Genomic DNA, 22047 nt, shown 5'->3' on the forward strand with positions numbered 1-22047 from the left:
CAATAAAAATTGGTTTGTCTAGTTTATTTATTATTGTTTTTTCATGCGCAAGGTCATAAGACAAATCGCGATGTTTTGTTTCACAAAATAGTTGCTCCAAAGAATCTTAAGTACATATTTTGTTTAAATTGAACTACATAATATCCAAAAATGTACATTTGTTCCAACTACCAATTGTTCCATAGTCTATTTGTGCCACTAGTCAATACTTTCTATATTTGTTTATTCGTAGAAATGTAGGACCTTAGACTATGGCTCATTGTTCCAACCTACATATATTTGAAGTAAACATTGACCAGAACAACCAAGTACAAAAATAAAAATAATTTAGAATAACGATTAACCGAGGGTTTAAAAAGCCAAATATTAACCCCTAGTTGAGGGTCTTTGATCAAAACATATTATAACCTTTTGTTTCAGGCTTGATTTACATTTTACTAAAGCAAGATGTATAGATTTCCAATTTTCAATTTCTATACATGGGAACATAAAGGACTTTTTAATAAAATCTAAGTTGTGTACAATGTGTTTATGATATGTGCTACACTGCTACCTAGCTATTGCAAACTGTTAAATATTGGCGGTTGTGTGATGGGGGTGTGATGAATTACATAATAATATATTTTTTCAGTTAACTTGATGTATCTAATTACTAATGTAAGAAACTAAGAACTACTACTTTTTCATTTAAATTACTGAAATAAAATATTCCAAAAATGTCTTCTATAACATATTAACAGATTAAGGTACCTTAAGGTTTGAAAAATAAATTGATTAATCTATAGAAGAAAAAAAATATGATTATATAAGTCCATCAATGTTTATTCCATGGCAGTGGTCTTCCACTTTTAACTTAACCTAGTTGCGACCCATTTTTGGATCGCGTAAGCTTTAAAATTGGATCGCGATAAGTCTTTTTTTTAAATTTTAAGCAATTTAATTTTTTTACAAAGCTTATGTGGGTTACGAAAAATGTAGGCCTAAAAAGTGAGTCGCGAATCCAAAAAGGTTGAATACCACCGTTCTATGGCACCACGGGAGGGTCAGGCGATCACGGCAGCCTATCAGTCCGACGATGACCATTGTTGTAATAATGAATAACTGTTGTATTTTGTGCATTAATTGTATATAATAATTTATTATGTAATTTGAATCTCTTTCAATAAACGATGTTGCGTGGGGCCCATGGGGGTAAGTATTGTGCAATCCCCCATGCGACGTACTACAAGAAAAAAAATATATTCTTAAAGAAAAATTGTTATCTGAAAGTTGGACATGTGAAACAACCTTCAACAACGGTATATAATTTATTAAAAAAAGCGATGACAAGTAAATTGGCCAAGATATTTAGTATAACAGGAAAAGGGAATATTAATGCATTTGGAAAATATAAAACATCTCAAATAATACAAAGTGAGTTGTTATTTTGTTTGTTAAATATTTTAACTAAATTGGTAAAATAGTAAATAAATATAAGTATTAACTATTAAGTAATAATTATGTAATATAATATACAATAATTAATAATAAGTAGTATACTCAATAGTAATAGTTATTAGTCAGTATAGTTGAAAAAGCACTCTCTATATGGCTAGGACTCGTACTGAAATATCAGGTTAAATTAGAACCTTTTATGTATGTAGGTATGTACGATATTTTACATAACTGTACCCTGTCCATATTTAGGACATCATATTGGGCATATTGTCATTATTTAAAGAATTTTTGTTCACTATTCTTTATTTTTGAGGAAGCAACAAGGATAATATTATTAATATTAGATTATTGTAAATTGTAATAATATACTACAGTATTAATTATAATTACCTAATATAAATGCAATAAATTATGTATCAATATTTTTAAAAATTAATATAACACAATATTTATAATAGATATTATTAAAAAATTATATCTTTTCAATTTTCATTTGTTTGTAATTATTATAATCATCCGGTGTATTAAACAATTTCTAGATGTGGCTATGCTATAACACTAGTGGTAAATTGGCCCACAGTGAAAATAATTTTCATACATGCATGCCACTGATAATAGAGTTATTAGGTTAAAGTTAATATTGAGTATTTTACTATATAATAATTATTTACTTCTATATTTTTCAGATGTAGTCATGGTGCATAACACAATAATAAAAAATTACAATCCCGCAGCTTTGGTAAGCTACTCGTACAGTCCGATGGCCTTCGGGTCCTAGCTAAGTTGGTGCGGGTTACTTAGCTAGCCGGTATTCCTGGCTAGCCAATTATTGCTCCCTGGCCTTCCTCTTCTCCTTTAGCTTCTGGAACTTTCTACGGAGCCGCGCTTGTTGTGCTACTATTCTTACTTTCACGGCTGGTGTACCCTCTGACGCCTTGGTTATCGTTTCCGGCTCCTCGGTTATCTCGGCACTGGGTCCATTTACTGTAGCTTTTCTTCTGGCTTAGAGAGCTGCTAAGCTGCAGCCGTTGTGTTTGTCGGCTGTCCACCACCCGGTTTGTCCAACCGCGGCGTTATATAGCAGCCCACACCGGGTCCTGCAGCAGTTCCAAAGTGGACTTTGATTCACCTGAGCTGTTGTTCGCCGTTCCTCCTGGTCACTGGACACCAGTCGCAGCTGGGAGGTGTAGTCCGCCACATCGGTGCACCATTTTTCGGCCTCGTTGTTGCCGCTCATTGTATCTGGAAAGAACGGTTAGTACAGTAAAATGTTATTTATTAAAATAGAATGCTGTGACGGAACAATTTTTCGTAGCTGTTCGTTGTTTTGAACTACCGAATTACGCAAATGTTTATTGCGTAATTTTTTTCTGCGCGTTTATTACCGATCGACACCCGTTTACAGATTACAGATTCTCAACTTACACCACGCAAATTTTCTTTAAAAATAAATAAAAGTACCTAACACTTTATAAAAAATATAAGATAGTTAAATTAACAATTATTCAGTCATATTTAATCCATACTATGGTTACATACTGAATAATATTGTTTAATTTAATTTTACATGTGTGGTCGTAACACTTACCTACCTAGTTACATATCAAAAATTCAGATTTATGAATTCAAAAAAACAATAATAATAATAATAATAACATACTTTAAATTTAAATACTAATTTTGTGCTAAGAGTAGAAACTTACAGAGGTTAAAAATATTTTTGCATTTTTTTATAAAATATTCAAATTATACTCCCCCCTAATATGGCTAATATTCTTAAATAAATTATTTACCAGATCTTTCACAATTTTCCGACAAGCCTACTGGACTATTATTACTGGAAGATTGCTTCGGAACATTTTCAGTATCGCATAAGCAACAAGAAATCTGCACAAATATATTGTAATGTAAGCAAATTGCACTATAAAAAGTTGTCTTTAAGACATATGTAGTGAAAAGCAGATGGCTGGATGCAAAAGTAATCGACAAGTAGTAGTGAGGGTACACTTACATGAGATAAATATCGGCCGGTTTTCCTATTAATAATGTATGACTTCAGATACGGAAACGCCAAAAGGCTGGTTGCAAGCATACGGTAATGTAAGTAGTGAATATTGCGAATTCGCGACGAAAATATTAATATTAATAAAATAAAATAATTACAATTGTTTACTTAGTTATTTATAAAATATAAACACAATACGTACGATATTTATAATTTTCGCTGTCAAATGGTCAGTATGGGTGATGAGTGATGACAGCCATGAGCCAGAGTATTTTTTACTACAATTTATAATATGTTACGTTTTATATAGGGAAATTGTAGGCTATTTAAGATAGATTAGGTAATAGGTAAGATACTATTGAATAACGCACTACCTATACAGGTCTGTCTCTGTATATACTATGTATAGAGTTAAATTAATATGTTCATTGTTTATGGTCGATGTATCGTCGTATCGACCAGCATGCACTATAAATACTAAATACGTATTACATCATGTTTCAAAAAATAGTTGAAACCATTTATGTATTATAGATTTATAGAGTAGGTTATTCTTTAATCAATGGTTGAAACACTTGAAACATCATACGCGATAAATTGTAAATTTGTAAATACAACACTAACGCCACGAATAATACTACATTACTATACAAGGTCACAAGGTTATAGGTCAGTGTTTCTCAACCGGTGTGTCACGACACACTGGTGTGTCGCCGGGGAAGTCTAAACGTGTCGCGGGAAGTATTAATATTAAATGCACAAACCTTGTTGACACTATATTTACAAAAATTAATTGGTATTATTCTTATTTTTTTTTTAATTGTATGTCGCAAAGTATGAAACATTTTAATAGTGTGTCGCCATAATACAAAGATTAATATATATTATTATATATTATTTACCTATGTGTAGGCCAGGAGTTTGCATGTTTTTTAATAATCATACACAATATAGCAATGTAAAATATTAATTTATTTCATAGCAATACGAGTGTATATATAGAATTTATAAGTGCATATTTTGCATATTTGATCATTTTTCATTTATAATAAGTGCATATTTGACAATTATGTAAAGGTGTAAGTTTTAAAATTTTATAAAGAAAAACCTAGAAATAGATTTTCTAGACCTAAGATATTAATATGATAGTTTTATTTATATAAAATAAATATTTTAAAATTAGTGTTTTTTCACGCCAATCACTTGCATTGTTACTTATCGGTACATCGTAAACGTGATTCCAATAAAATAAATCAGAAAAGAAAAATAATAATAAAAAATTTACAATTTTGGCAATTTTGCAAATATTATATACTTATTTAAATAAAAAGATTTTTTTTAATTCTATGATTTTTATTTTTTTTTAATACATATTTTAATAGCATATTTAGTGGTTCTTTAGGGCATAAATACATACGTATTTTAAGGTTTTTAAGAGCATGAAGTCTCTAGCCCTAGTAATGATGTTATTGATAGATAATTCAAGTATATTATTATATTATTGAATGTTTAGATTGTTTTGGAATTAAATGAAATGTCAATAATAGAAGATGATATTTGTTTAACCTTTAGGCTTTAGGTGATTAAAATTTGCAATAAACAGTAAGGAATTTTTATTTGTACCTCAGGACACAAATCTTAAAAATTGAAATATTTATTATAATATGCAATTTAAATTTATCATACAATATTAATAATAGCGATAGAAGTTACAATCTCGATTAGGGGGCATTACATCATAAAAGTGAGCGATGACTGATGTTTAGTGTTTTTACAATTCCACGTGAATTTTTCAATCTAAATTTTCTTTCAGCAGTCGAATTATTGTACCTAATGTTGTACGACTTTTGTACGTTGTATCATTGATTATGACCATTTTAAAATATTTAATATTTTTCATACTCATAACTCACTTAAAAAATAAAATATCGTGAAAAACCAATAATATTTTTACCTATAGTCTGTTCAAAATGAGATCGGTATGGGCGGCCAATATAACAATTATTTGACAATAGATCAATAATTTACTCTAATATCAAAATTAAAAACATATTACCTATTGAAACTGGTGAACAAAAATTTACCATGTCGTACGTGTGTAAGACGAAGACAACACATACGAATGCAACGTCCTTTTAATGTTTAGGAAAAACTGCAAAAGTTGTTTTGAAGGCCATAAAAAAGTTATTTTAAAATATTAATCAGAAGGGCGTTGTAAGATTTTTGAACATCAAGAGCCTTGCAAACAGTGGCGTGTCCAGCACAAAATAATTGGGTAGGCCAGGTTACCTAACCTAACCTAACCTAACCAGTTTTGTTCTGTAGTGTGCTTATAACTATTAGGGAAGATTTTTCCTATTATATGGAACCAAACAGTCAAATGAAAATTGGGTAGGCTCAGGCCTAGTCGGCCTGCCCTGTAAATGGCAACAAAGTGTATAGAATGAAAACAAATTATTTATTAGTATTAATATTATTACATAATAGATTTAAAAGTCATAAAAAAAAAAAAACAATAATTTTATCGTCACATAATCATTGAACTTCTAATAATCTATTGAATAATCTCTTCTAAAGTTGTGCCTTTGACACCAATATTGCATGGTTTTTGTTCCACAAATGATAAATAAAATCTACAACAAAACAATATTTTTTGTATTAAATGTATGATATAATTGATTGTATACTGATGTAATGTTAATACTTTGTGAACATTTACTTAATGTATGCTGAGATACAATAAAAAGATTAAATAAATTGTTAATTGTTATATATACTTATTTTAGTAAAAAGTAAAAATGATATTTATTGATTATTAATAAAGTAGTGTCGTTACAATTGCACAAGTTTAAATAATAAAACGTGCAGATTATTATGTTTAAAATAAAACATACCAAGTAACATATTGTTATAGACGTATAAACCATATAGAATTAGACTATATGAATCAGAATATTACTGATTAACTGTATATAATATTATTTAATTAGTAGATAATTTAGTAGTGTTGGTATAGTGTTGGTAGTTGGTACCTACTCTGTAGTTAGTAGATAATTTGATTTATTTTTAAATGTTTAAATTTTATTATTTTGTATACCTTCTATCGTTGTCTCTTGGGCTATATTGTATTAAGTGGCAAAACAAAGAATAGAATTATTTTAGTTTTAAATTATTACAACAATTGTTTTTCTTTTAAAAGATTGATATTAATATTGAAAATTTATCAAAAGCTTATTTTTATGAGAGCGATTTAATGTAAACTGTAGTATCTTCCTATTGTAAAAATGTACAGAAGATTAATAAAGTTAAATATTCACCCTTCTTTTTTTCTTTTTTAATTTGAAAAATTATAGTTAATAAACTATTTTTTATTAATAGTGGTTATAAAAAAATAACATAATAGGGGTAATTATATATTAAACTAATTGTAACATTATTATAAACAATATACACAGAAAATTAATTGATTCAATACTGAAATTACCTATCTTGAGGTATGCCAATTTTTTTTTCAAGAAAATCGTATATTATTGACGCATAATGTTTATTTTCATCAACTCCAAAGTTTCCAGTTCCAGTTATGTTTCCTAATGCACATGGTAATTCATCATTAAACCAACACATCTGTTGTCCTGCCTTGATTCTCACACCAATATACTGAAAGAATTAAAAATTAAAATTTGATCAATCAATAAGTATAATTAAAACAATTTAATAATTAATAAATAGATAATACATCGCCAATAGGTGTATTAAATAATAACAAAATATCTTATAGGACTCGGAAGTTGATGACCTTAAAAACATTAAAAAATCCAAGTATGACATAAAAATGACAAAAAATGTCCTTATAAAATGACCTAAAAAATTTACAATTATTTGTTTTAAATTATTAAAGATATGTTTTTTTTAAATTGTACTCTATTTTACTATAAAATTATGTATACCTTTATCAAAACTTACAAATTTCTCAAAATATGACATACAAATAACTAAAAATGTGGAAAATGTCAAAAAATAACTTAAAAAGTAATAAACATCAAAAAATGCAAAATAAAGATTAGTTGTTCAGATTCACATACTAATAAAACACATTTGTGGCCAGGAAAGCATCGTCTAAAAAGTTCCAAAAATAAATGCAAAATGCATAAACTTCCGAATCCTAATAATAAGTTAAAGGTAGGCTAGGTATCTATATTAGCTATATTGTAATAAATATTAAGTACATTTATATACCTAATACAATTTTTTAAATCAATTACCTATCAACATATAGGCACATTATATAAATATATATACAGGGTGTTTCAAAATTTATGTTACAGCCATTATATTGTGTCTGTTAAAAAATAATATGTTTCCATTTAAATTTCTAAAGTTAATCCTTCAAAACCCCTCTAAAATATTTAAAAAAATTATAATATGTACAAATCATTTTAAATGTTTCAAAATCAAAAAATTTTCGTATCATAAATTGTTCTCTATTATGAATATCGATGAGTTAAAATGGCTGTAACATAAAATTTGAATCACTCTGTATATATATATATATATATATATATAATGTATTATCAAACTGTAAGGATATATTTGAGTAAGTTTTTAAAATGTATTCCGTAAAAGAAACAGACTTAAAAAAAAAAAAAATAAATAATGAAGTACTGATTGATTTATAAAAGTTATTAAAGTTACTTAATAATAAAGTTTTGGAAATACAATTATTTTATTATTTTTATTAGTTTTTATATGCCGTTTTAAGTAGGTCGTTTTTTGTTTTTTAAAATGTTTATTATATATTTTTTAGCGTATGTGAAGATTAATAGGTAAAGTATAGGTAGGCCTTCTAAACACGTTACTTGTGTAAAACACAAAATATTAATTAACACGAATAAATAAGATTAACTTGTTGAAATACAAATATGAAAAAAAAAAATAAGAAAAATTTCACAAATGCGAACGTATTCACAAAGTAAACACCAAAACGAAAGTTTGGAAAATTATGTTTGCGTGTTCTTAGATACGAATAAACGAAACGAAAGAGCATCAGCACTGAAGATTGGAATTACTTTATCTAATTTAAATAGCAATGAGTTATTATTAAATATACTACACAACATTTTTCTGGTTGAACATTATGGTAAGGCTACACACACCATCTACTAAGCTAAAATATTATAAAAGAGTGATATCCAGCTTTGATAGTATTTAATATAAAAATATGAAATAAATATTAAATTCAATTTATGTAAGAATCACTATTTTTTTTTAAATATCTGTGATAATTAATAGCTTATGGAGTTGCCTACTGTAGAAAAAATTTCTGTTTTATTTAGTTAAATAAAAATAAACAAATAGAAGATTTATAAATTTGGAGTGTAAATTAAGACATAGTATTATTGGGAATATTTAAGTTAAAGAGTTCCGTTCTACATCCCTGAAGGTCTAAAGATTTTCATCATATCTTCATAACATAAAATGCATACAGGATATTTCTGGAGGCGAAAAATCCTTTGGATTAAAAAATAAGTCCATAGAAATATTCAAAATTAAATATTAGTACCTACCTACAATAAAATTTTATTTCATTTTTTTTACTACCGGGTAGTGTCCACTAATAAAGTAATAACTCGTAAAATTATAAAAAAATCAAATTATTTACTATTAAGGGTTGTTAATTGGCAAAATATTTTCATGTAAGTAAATGGAGACGTTGAAAATTAAGTGTGATAAAATGTGGTCAAATCTAGAAAAATAAAATCTAGTTTAACTTCTAAGTTCTAAAATTAATATTGTAAATAATTGGTACATACTACATATAGAAACATTCTAAAAATATTAATAACACATCGTTTCAATATTCAGTGTTAGAAGGAGATATAGAAATATTCATTTAACTTACTAGTTCTGGTGTTTGAAGTGTTTGGCTGATTAATTTTGATGTTTCAGCTAAAAAAGTTGACGGAATTTTGTATTTTGGTATGTTAGTAGTAATGCTTATAGTTGGCATATTGTTAAATTTCTTATAATAATTAACTTATGAAAAATTGCAACTGCAGATTAACGAGAACGTTATACGGAAAATAAGTAGACAAATAGTGTAAGTAACTCCAGTACACCAACTGTAATTTATGAGATATTCTCATTATATTATAGGTATTCTCGTATTTATCATTTTAAGCATCTGTTGTGTCATGAACAAAAAAAATATAAATTCATAAAAAAAACAAATGACGCAATAAACAATTATCTCATAGTCTTCTTATATATAATACATTATATACGCAATACCCATTTAGATATAATCATCATAGTTCTTATAGATTTTATTACCTACATCATGGTATTTCTATAAGAATACTAAACATGCAATAACATCGCTTACTTAATGAACGGGAGGTTTTTCAATTATTAATTAGTAATATTGTTTTGATAAAATCCATTTTGTAATATTAATATACTATGCCAATGAAACAAAATCTATACAAATGTGTATGATATATATCTACATATAAACATATTATAGTTTTATAAATTCTAGAGATCTTTTATTTATGTAAGTGTACTTAGTAACTGTTAATAGAGTACTGTTTTAATGTATTACTTGTTTTTATAAATTTATAGTTAAAATTCTAAAAACCAAACACAATTTAGAGTTATAAGTTAGAGAGAATTGTGTATTTGTACAAGTATAGCTATCTATAATAAAATAAAACCTGTGAAGTAACTCTTGTTAAAGTATAGGCGTAGGCTGTATAGTATAAGTACCTACTACCTAGTATCCTAGACTCCTAGTCGATAGTCATTGCATAAGTATTAGTATTAATAGAAAAAATAAAAAAATACATTAAAAATTTAAAAATAATTAAAAAAAAAAATATTATTTAAAATTTTGGATAAATCTGTATTATTTCTTGATAATAGGCAACTTCTCTCCTTTTTGAACTTTATTCGTGAATTAAATAACTAAATAAAAAAATAGAAAAATTAAATGTTTTTACAAGTTAAATATAGATATAGTTTTTATTTAAGATTTGAAGAACTTTTCATTATAATACGAAAAAAAGCGAAAAACCACAAAAATAAGCACTATCTTGCAAACTAATGAAATATGCAAAAATATGCACGTTCAAATTTCAGATTGGATATCATCATGGTATCGAGAAATTAATATTTATTTCGTACACTGCTATTTTTTAAAATAAATAAAATATTATGCAAATTGTTATGTGTAAGAATTTTTTAATAAGACACTGACGTACGCGATTGCGAGACCGGACATTTGGGCTTGAATCTACTGATCCACAAATTCCCACCCCAAGCGTTGGACAGCGAAGTTTTTCGCCACGGTCGCCAGGACAGTCACAAAGATCGACGCATTTCGAGCAGAACTTCTTTGTTTCAGAAAATCTATGTTATAAGTTCATTAGTTAAATTTTAATAAATCGCAGAAAATCAAAGCTTAAATCATTTTAAAAGGATCTTGTCATATAATCATTAAATACATGTCTTAACTCTACAATAACTTAATAATATAATCACGCGCGTTGTACACATCAAAATGGCAAAATGCTATAAGTCCCGAATCCTGGATATCATAATATGCAACTCATATCAAATATGCTGTCTTTAACAATAATTTTTTATTATAGTTGTCGATTTTGTTGATTGTATGTTTGAATGCACGGGGTATAAAAACTTAAAAGGTCATCGTACCCGCTTGTGTTGTCTCTGTCTTGCATGCACACGTTCACCATAGAAAATATTCGTTAGCAAGTTCGATAGTGTTCTGTTAGTTTTGATATTATAGTATTTTTTTTTATTATTAAACTTTTAGCTAAAAACATTATCTAGGTTGTCTCTTCGGTTTTTACGATATTTTAATTTTGAAGTGAGTTATAATGTAAAAAAGTATGTAAAATATTAATATTTGAAAATTGTCATGATTCATTTGAAAATTAAAATATCGTAAAAAAATGATCGAGAGAACACAAATAATGTCCTTATCTAAAAGTTTAACAATAGAAAAATTGATTATAATATCAAAACTAACAGCAAACATTAAAATTTTTTTTTAATTAATAAATTTTAACATAATAAAACATAATTTTTTTTCCATTATATTTTTAAAATTAATTTCACTAAAATATTTTGTCGCCCCTGAGACGTGCTGCCCCCATAAAAGCAATATTTATTACATATGGCTAAAACTAAAATGTCTAAAAATATACAAACAAATTTTTTTTTGAATAGGTAAAGAAGATCGAATTTAAACAAAATGTTGTATTTTAAGAATAAAAACAATGTAAATTATTTTGTTATAATTTAAAAATAATGTTTGTGGAACTTATAACTTTTACGTATAGTATATATTATCATTATACATATATACGTAATGATCTTTTTGATTTATTTTAAGATATTATCTATTCACAGTTCATACTATTAGTCTATGAATCTATTTTTATGATATTTACTAATTACAGAAAGATGTTATTCAGTTTTGATCTATGTACAATAAGTAAGATATAATATAGCATCGATAGTTGATACAGATTATTATAATAATTAAATGCTAATCATTTAATAAAAAGTAAAAATAAAGGCAATATTTTCAGAAAAAATTATATATCAACCTACCAACTGTTGCACCCACTGTGCAAAATAATGTTCCAATTATATAAAAAATACGTTCCCAAAAAACATTGAAACGTTCTTATGGAACTTACGTAGAAGTTCCAAAAACATCACAGAAACGCCTTATGCCGTGTTGCTTGTAACATTGAATAAAACATTATGTAATTGTTATCTGATATATATTACGTGAATAGTGTTTTAGAAACATTACAGTAATGTTTTTCTAAAAAACTATTTCTGGGACGTTTTTAGGTATTGTCAAATAATGGTTTTAAATAATATGTTCTCGTTATGTTTCCTCGTAACTTTAACTGTACATTCGGTTAGAATCCCTCTTCCCCCAACCACCCTATGATATATATTCATAAATAAATATAATTTCACGCAAGAATATATACTATTGTCTATTACAATAATTGGAAATACTTAATTCCCCTAATCTTTTAAGCACTTTTGTAAATATATTTTTGGTACCTGCTCCAGAATAAATCATCACTCAAAGACACCCATACTTACTATAAAATTAATATTTATATTAAATAAATTAGGTAAGTACTTATAAAGCAATTTTTATTGAAAAATCTTTGTTTATTGTAATCAATTTAATAAAACAATACAAAAAAATAATACATAAGTAGGTATTAGAGTTATAAATACTCAAATAGTATAAAAATTATACATTTTAGCATAAAATGTAGACATAATAACAAATAAAATTTTAAATATTTCAAAATGAACTGAATAATAAACAATTATACATTTTAATAATATATTTAATTTTGAACAATATAACAAAAAAACTGTAATAAATTTAAAAAAAAAATAATAAAATAAAATAATATATAAGTAGGTATTATAGTTATAAATAATCAAATAGTATAAAAATTATACACTGTAGCATTTAATATATAAAATGTAGTCATAAAAACAAATAAAAATATAAATATTCCAAAATTAACTGTATAATAAACAAGTATACATTTTAATAATATATTTAATTTTAAACAATATGACAAAAACTGTAGATAGTAAATTTAAAAAAAACATAAAAATATACACACCTAAATATAAAGTAATTTATTAAAATTGTGCATTGTGGCACAATGTAATAACAATTGATGAATTACCACATAATTGGACACAACATTTTATATTTAACATCTGAAATATTAATTAAGTAATAATTAGATAGATTATTTATATTTATTATATAAATGCCTACATCTATTTACTTTTGTTTTTACATATACATTATATATATGATATATAATGTAGGACATAGGATATTCCTTAACAAATTTTTTTAATAGAAATTCTGCATTATCATTTAATGTATAACAAGTTTCAGTGCATAATAAAATCCTAATGGCAAAAACTAATAATAAATAATGATAATATTGGGCTTTTTTAAGTTTGGCTTTTTAAAACAATAGGACCAGAATACAATGAAAAAAAATCTTAATTCTGTAGCTTTTCAAATTCAATATAAGTAAGTGGGCAGGGTATATGACAAAATTCAGAAGGTACATAATCACTTAATTTTAGTATTGAATTATTCACTTCTTGAATATTAATATCAATTATTCTAATGTCTTTTTTACCTTTTACCCACAATTAAATTAATCTTTTTGTTACACCCAAACATACATTGTACATATAATAAAGACACACAGTATCTACTATATTAATTGGCAATAACTCCAATGGACTAGGTCCTTTGTGGTAATCTTCATTAAGTCTATTTTGAAAAGAATAGTCAATTCTTAATGTAGACTCTACTCTAGGAAATACCACTCTATGACTTACATATTACTTTTTTCTAGACATGATGTGCACCCAAAATATGCATTGTGTGACTTCACATTCAAAAAGAAATTTTTAGCTAGAGAATCACAAACAATGTTATATATTTTTAGTTTCATAAGAGTTTCATTAACATTCAAACCAGAATTTATAATATTTAAGTGGTCTAGAACAAATGGATTCATAAATTCTTCAACAGAATTAGGCTTTTTATCTCCATGATATATTCCTACAGTTACAACATTATTAATGAGCTCTTTAAAATTTAAAACAGAAATCAGTATTGGCCACAGTTGTGATTTAGAGCTTCTAGAAATAGGTAGCTCATCAATATTAATGACTATCTTTAAAACATGATATGGTATATAAATATTAGCATTATTTTTTTAAGAATAGGTAATAAAATATTTTCTATTCCCAAATGAATGTATGAACCATTAGTTATATTTATAACATTATAGGTTTTGGGGGTTTTCATCAAAGTTTTTATATTATTAGGAGCTTTTAAACCTTCACTTTTCATTATTTTAAGGAGAAAATTACAACAATCATGAGAAACGTTATATTGAACGACCCAAGACCTTAGTTTATCAGAAATACTAATAGATTCAGAAGTTTGATCTTCAACAATTGAATGTACAAGAGAGTTGTTTAATAATGTTGAAGAACAATGAACAATTGATGAATCACTTACTACTAAAATGTTGGCTGGTGTTGTTGTTGTTGTTGTTGTTGTTGTTGTTGTTATGGTCGTTTTTGTTATTGTTATTGTACTACTTGAGCTAATAACTGTACATTTTTGTGATGAACTAGATATAGCCTAAAAACAAATTGTTATTAGTTAACAAAACATTAATACTCGAGATTGAATACAATGCTACTTACTTCTATTTGAGCTTTAATTGTCTCTTAAATTGACGATTAAAGATAGATCCAATATTTTTAATTCTCTTACATTGTTTTGGGCATTCTAATAATAAAAAAAAATAAATAACTATAGTACAAAAATAAATTAAACAAAATACTAAATTAAAAAATAATAGTAATACATAAGATATTCAGCTATGACTCTTAAGTATCCCCTTAAGAGTTTTTAACAAAGAGTCATTTGATCTTCTTATTAATACATAACACAAAACATGCTTTATTATTCATTTTATCAAAACATAAAAGTCCCTGTTAAAATATTATATATATATAAACTTATTTTAAAAATTAATAAACTAATAATTTATATCCCTTCACAAAAAAAGCTTACTTTTCTCTGTCAAATCTTGTTTTTGCAGTTCTAAACCATGATTAGACATCATTTTCAAAGCTAGATTCTGAATATAGCTGGTGATCATTTTTAATAACACCTTAAAAACATATTTATTAATTTTAAAACCAAATTATATAGTTTATATAAATCAAATACATCACACACATTTCATCACTGCAATTATTTCTAAATTTTTAATTTTAAACTTGGATATATTTTTTTCAAATGCTCTAACAGTCCATGAACAATTTATTGCAAATTTGTTACTAAATAGTTTATTTAAAATTCTTCGAATATGGCTTTTGGCATACACACCACCAACCGAGTGAAGAAAATGTTTCTATCAAACAAAAATTATCTTGAATAAATTCAAAATTATATATTAAAATTAATTGTTTTAGTGTATAAATAACATATAAATTTTTCTTTGATATTATTGTCTGCTTGTAATAATTTTTCACAAGCTAAAACACTTTCTTCTGAATGAAAATGAAATTAGTTTTTCAAAATTCTGTGTCATTGGAATTATTTGAAAATTTTAAGCCTGGTACCATCTGGTGCTTAATATTGGCAAATTCATTTTGTAAGCTAATCATTTGATTCCACAATCGTTCACTCATCATGCGATTGGTAAGTAATTCAGAGTGAATTTTTATTAAAATAGTTTGAATTCCTTCTAATATAAAAACAACTATATTATTTATGAATTTAAATAATAAAATGGTTTTAAACTAATAAAATAAGTTGATTGCAAAATGATCACCATAAGTATACTGTAAACCTATTACCTATACATTAATTTGGTAAACTTTCTCTATAAGTGTATAAATAAATATAGACATAGTAATTTTATAATGAATATATATTTGGTAATATTTATATAAATTATAGATATTATATTATGTGGTACCTCAGTTAATGTATTAAAAACTAATTTATCTTACCATCAGATGTACTTGGCAACGGTTCAGCCAAATGATTTTCAGTTAGGCACAAAATTTGCTAAATTTGAAAAATTTAGTTCTTCATAACTATTTTGTACCTGCTAAACATAACAATAATACATATTTCCTTGAAAAAAAAATTTGGATAAAATGTATTAATATTTAACATTTACTATACATAAAGTTTAATTTGATTTTAATTAACTAAATGATTATTATGTGTTAGTTTACAAACCATAACAATTTTGTATTAGTAATAGTTTTCACTTTTTTTTGTAAATTACTTATATGTCAAGGTTAGATTTTAAAGTTGAAGCAGGATAAACTGTAATTGGCATTGAATCTGAATTACAGCTTAAATCACCATAGCCACCATCATATGTGGATATCGGTACAGGCTCTACATTTGTGAAGACTGATTCAACAGCAGATGGTTAATTTTGTTTATTTATTTCAGATATAAGAAATCCATCATTATCTAAAAAATTAAACCAAATAATAAATACATTTAAAGTAAGTTATGGTTAATAATAAAATGTATTCCAGTATGTACACAATATAATTATGTATACTAAAGTATCTAGTTAATACATTTGAACTAAAATTAGTTTATATTCAAAATATTAATTACCTTCATCATCAATGTCACTGGTCACAGATAGTGAGCGTTTTTTATTCGTTTGAACTCTTTCATCTTCACAGTCAGTTAACTCGTATACTTTTTTATTCCAAGCTTTGCTAAAATTTCCTAGAAAAAAAATAAAAATTAAATTTTATAATTTAAAACCAAAATTGTCTTATAAATAAATAAATGTTGTACTAATCACTAATGCCAATTAGTAAAACAAATAGTAATTATTTTATAATATCATAAAATATACTTATAGACTATAGTAATATGTTTGTCATCAGTCTAGGGCTTAAAGTGGGAAAAAAATTCAGGGGGGTCTTCATATAGTTTTAAGCGTTTCATATATCATTTTATACATTATGTCTAATATAGTATAATATGAATAGTACTATAGTATAATATTTAGCTTATAAACAGTAATTGTTTAACATAGATACTTATCCTTGAGTGATTTTCAAATTTGTACTTTATTTCATGAAAAATTTATATCACAAATAATACTACTTTTTTTAAGAATGACTAATGTTTTATACAAATTTAATATTTTGAAAGAGAATACTTTTTCTCATAATATTAATTTGTAAGTATTGATTGTATTTTAAAAACATTCAGACAAAAAAATATTTAAATGTAGTTTATAAATGTAGTGTTTTTAGTGCTTTAAATTACACAAGAAAAAATTTTAATTCTTCACATGGTGGGGCGAGCATCCTTAAAAAAAAATCACACATTCTTACTTTACCTATACCTATATTCAAATATATAAAGCTCAATTTTACATTATTTAATAAAGAACTGTTTAAAAAAACAACCATAAATATTTAAATAAGAACATAAATTGTATTTTCGTTAATAAATGTATATTTTAAAATGAATTTAGAAAAAATGAAAAATAAAATTTAACCTCAACGGAATTCTAAGTTATATTGACTAATATTTGGTTATAATTGGAGCATTCTGACCTACTTTACGAATAATTTGTTAAAGGGACGCTTTTTAATCACCATTATAGATAGGGAGACTGAGTACCCCCCCTCACTTTAACCCCGGGTCATCACTCATAAACCTTAATCGTTCTTTGTATTCAACACATGTATTAAAGTAAACAAATTCATTCACCTACAATACAGCAAAGAGCCACTTGCCACTGTTTTTAAATTATTTGTGTACATTATTAAAAATTATAAAAAAACAAAACATTTCTAAAAAAATGAATATATTATTATACTAACAATGTATAATATTTTATTACTTAATATAATACCTAATTATATATATATACAGTCAACCCGTGATACAACGAATACAACTGTTGTTACATTGTAAATTTCATATTAAATTTTAAATAACAAATAAAATTGATTGAAAACAATAATATCATGTCAGGTTAGGATTAAAAAAATACCTGTACTTTTATTACTATTTTTAGATTTTTTAATGAATTGATTTTACTTAAATTTTGAACGATGTGTATTTTTTTAATTTTTATTGTATTTGTCATCAGTCATTACTTTTTCAACAGTATAAAAATGTTTAGATGTTCAACTTTCTAAATTTTTGAAGAGCGTTTATTTTAGAATTTATAACACTCCTCACAAGTTTTTTTTATACCTATTAAAAATGATCGAAAATACAGTCATATTATTTTATTATTTCTAAGTTTTTAAAGTTTAATTTTTATAAAATCATAAAATAACTAAAAAAATCTTCTTAAGTTTTTATTATTGGCTTATTCGAAAAGTATGATTCTTGAAGAATTGAAACTTTTATGTATATTATTATATTTTATTATCATAGACATACACAATGACATTAATAAAAATTGCCCATATAAACCGAACCGAGTGCCCATATATTACGCGGTTTTTTTTTAACCTTGTTAGTATATATTTATACTGGGACCAGACCATTTTGTCCATATTAAGCAGGATGCCCATATTAACCGGTGCCCACATTAGGCGAAATCCACTGTATATCTTAAAATATAGGCTATTTAAAATTAATTATTACAGCATTGTAATAAATAATAATATCGTATTAATTTATGTTTATTAGTTATTATTATTATTCTTTATTTTTGTATAACTAACAATAAATAAATCAATTGCAACTTATAAAAAAAATTTCTTATGTAATTTATTTAAGCGTCTATTTATTTTTTTATGACATAATAGAGGACTGTACATTTTTATTATATGATCATTTTAATTTTTATTAACTTTATTATCTAATTTTAAACGTAGTTTATAATTGACCTAAAAAAATGATAATCCAGAATAAGATAAATACATTTTTTTTTCTGAAAATATGCACATGATCTTTATGAAATTTCATAATAATGTATTATATACTTATTATTATGCAATATATTATGTAAAATTTAAATAATCTATTTGTATATAAATTTAAGTCGGTATATAACTGATTTGGTGGTTAAACTAGTTAATCCGTTATTAATCAATAAGAGGACGTGAATGCTAAACATATACGTTTATACTATTTACCGAAAGTTTTTACAATTAATTTAAAACAATGTCTGTTCTAAGAATTGATACAAATGTTTCACATGTGGACATTGATGATGAATTTTTAGTGCTGTGTACAGAAGCTCTTGCTAAAACTTTCCAAAAACCAAAATCTGTAAGTACCTACATTGTCTTTTTTTTTTTCATGAGAAAATAAACAGCTTTAATGAAATAGGTATTTGAAATTTAATTATCTAATATAGTACCACCATTAGTACTATTAGTACATCGATTTTAATATAATAAATACAAAACATTAAAATTTAATAATTATTTTTAGGATATTTTAGTATTTGTTAATGGAGACCAACCCATTATTATTGCTGGTTCTACAGAACCAGCAGTAATTGTATCATTACTCAGCGTAGATGGAATAAATGCAAATATTAACAAACTCCACTCTGCAGCATTGTTTCCATTGTTTACAAAATATCTAAAAATTAATGAAAATAGGTGAGTAAAATATAATATTAATTACATTTAGATTTTAGGTATCTCCTAATGTGTCTAAGTGTTTCAGCAAAAATATAATTGAAAAATATCCAAATACTTACCTGCTCTTTATTATGTATGTGGATATATGGAATTTTTATTGAAATTTTTAGTTTAATTTTAAATACTTACTAAATCATAGGAATATTCAGTGCTTGATTTGGAAAAAAACTAGAAGGGGGACTCAATGGATATTGGATGAACGAGCGTTCTACATAAAATTTACTGTCACATTACCGTGGAGGGATAAATCCCCCTGCAGCCCTTAATCCCAAAAAATTATTAAATTTATTATATAAAAATATTTTAAAAGAAAGAACACTTATTTGTTTATTACATCATCCAATCACATTATAATTTATACTACGATTTAAAGAGATATAATCCATAAAATATAATATCTATTATTTATAGCATAATCACAGACATATGTTTATACTTCTGTGGGCATAAACTTCGACCATATGAATTAAGCAAAAAAACAACCGAGTAAACTTAGTTTATATAGTTGAAGGGCATAATACTTTATCATCACTATATTCTACGGTTACGAATTTTAGAATCAATTTTTTTTTTCATGGTCGATACAAATGTACAATGACTCCGTCCCTTCGCGTCCACCCCCAAGCAAATTCAAGCACTGAATTTATATTTTTATAAATCGTAATATAAATTATATTATTCCGAATACTTTTAACTTTTAAGAGGACGCCATACCCGCATGTGTTGTCTCTGTCTTACTAACGTACATCATAACAAATTTTCGTTCAGTAGAATACATTTTGTGACGTTAGCTTTAATATTAGAGTAAATTTACCTATTATCAAATTTAAAGGTAAGAATATTATTTAGACAATGACATATGATTTTAATGATATTATCATTTTAAAGTGAGTTATGAACATTTTAAAGTTGTTATATTTTACATAGCTTAATTCACTTTAAAATGATAATATTATTAAAGTATATGTCATTGTCTAAATAATATTCTTACCTTTAAATTTGATAATAGGTAAATTTACTCTAATATTAAAGCTAACGTCACAAAATGTATTCTACTGAACGAAAATTTGTTATGATGTACGTTAGTAAGACAGAGACAACACATGCGGGTATGGCGTCCTCTTAAGGCTTGCTGATTGCTGTCGTATATAACTAGATATAAAATAAGTAATTATTTATTATTTACTTAATAATAATAATGTTTATATTGAACATTACGCTATATATTAAACATACAATATAATACTATTAAAAAACCGTACCCAGGATTTGTTTTCGGGGGGGGGGGATGCTTAAACATCTATACTTAACTTTATAGAAAAATAGGAAATAATTTAAAAACATATATATATATATACGCATACTATTTAAAATAAAAGATTTCGGGGTGGGCTTAAGCCCAAAAGCCCCCCCTGGATACGGCACCATCTCTATCTCTATAGAGTTAAGTATAAAATGTGTAGGTAAACTTATTTTAGCTTATATTTAAACGCAAAACAAAGTTTTATCATAAATATTTTGCATATAAATAAATATTAAATAATAATCTAATAATTTTAAATGAGAATTATTATTTATGATTAAACTAATATACAATATTTATTTATGTTTTAGAATTACAATTGCATTCAGTCCAATTGAGCCTCATGCCATGGGACACAATGGAAAAATGATAACTCAATAAAACTTTATTATTTATATTGTATAAATTATTGATTTAAAATGCCACTATTGGAAATTGGTGTATTGTTGGTATTTAGAAGGCAATTTATTATGACAAAATAATATATATATATATATATATATATATAAAATATGATTTACATTACAATGTAACATAATAAAACAAAATTCAATTTAAATCATTAGTTGATTATTTATTTATTTATTTTAATTCAGTTAATCTTATGGAAGTATTATTATGTTAATAATTAATTTAAATATTATCTGTAAGACTTCATGTATGAATATAAGTTTCTATAAAAATATGGTTTTGTATAGTATTTAAACTTTTTTATTAACAGAGAAATAATAATAAAAAAATGTCATTAATTAAAAATATAATTATGGTACAAGTAAATATATTGCGTATGTAAATATGTAAAATATTTAATTTATAAAACAACAAGCTTAATTTTTATAAATAATAAGAATTTTATAAGATTTCAATCAGGACTTAATTTTACAAAAAAAGTCAAAATATAATACAATCGTTCATTATTATAGGTAGGTACTATTTTAAGTGTTACCCCCCCCCCCCCAAAAAAAATGTTAGTATATCGCTCAAAACAAAATTAGTCTATTAATTTTTT

The 22047-nt window shown here is 25.3% G+C and overlaps 2 protein-coding genes, 1 long non-coding RNA gene and 1 pseudogene across 3 annotated transcripts; 2 read left to right on the plus strand and 2 right to left on the minus strand.

Moving 5' to 3' along the window:
* Positions 1-876: 876 nt before the first annotated feature.
* LOC113551010 lies at positions 877-3647 on the plus strand. The gene is made up of 3 exons (XR_003405097.1): positions 877-1413; positions 2124-2691; positions 3234-3647. It is a non-coding gene; the product is annotated as an uncharacterized LOC113551010 (long non-coding RNA).
* Positions 3648-5879: 2232 nt separating this feature from the next.
* On the minus strand, positions 5880-9582 carry LOC113551009 (macrophage migration inhibitory factor-like). The gene is made up of 3 exons (XM_026952998.1): positions 9342-9582; positions 6927-7099; positions 5880-6075 (listed from the first exon to the last, which is right to left on the minus strand). Exons 1-3 carry the CDS (start codon positions 9447-9449, stop codon positions 5997-5999), a joined length of 360 nt encoding a protein of 119 aa, XP_026808799.1. The 5' UTR covers positions 9450-9582; the 3' UTR covers positions 5880-5996.
* Positions 9583-13457: 3875 nt separating this feature from the next.
* Positions 13458-14259, minus strand: LOC113555120 (annotated as a pseudogene).
* Positions 14260-19136: 4877 nt separating this feature from the next.
* LOC113554219 (macrophage migration inhibitory factor homolog) lies at positions 19137-21552 on the plus strand. Its single transcript, XM_026957967.1, has 3 exons — positions 19137-19355; positions 19521-19693; positions 21350-21552. Exons 1-3 carry the CDS (start codon positions 19248-19250, stop codon positions 21417-21419), a joined length of 351 nt encoding a protein of 116 aa, XP_026813768.1. The 5' UTR covers positions 19137-19247; the 3' UTR covers positions 21420-21552.
* The last annotated feature ends 495 nt before the right edge of the window (positions 21553-22047 follow it).

The sequence above is a fragment of the Rhopalosiphum maidis genome, chromosome 2, assembly GCF_003676215.2.
Source record: "Rhopalosiphum maidis isolate BTI-1 chromosome 2, ASM367621v3, whole genome shotgun sequence".
Lineage (NCBI taxonomy): Eukaryota > Metazoa > Arthropoda > Insecta > Hemiptera > Aphididae > Rhopalosiphum > Rhopalosiphum maidis.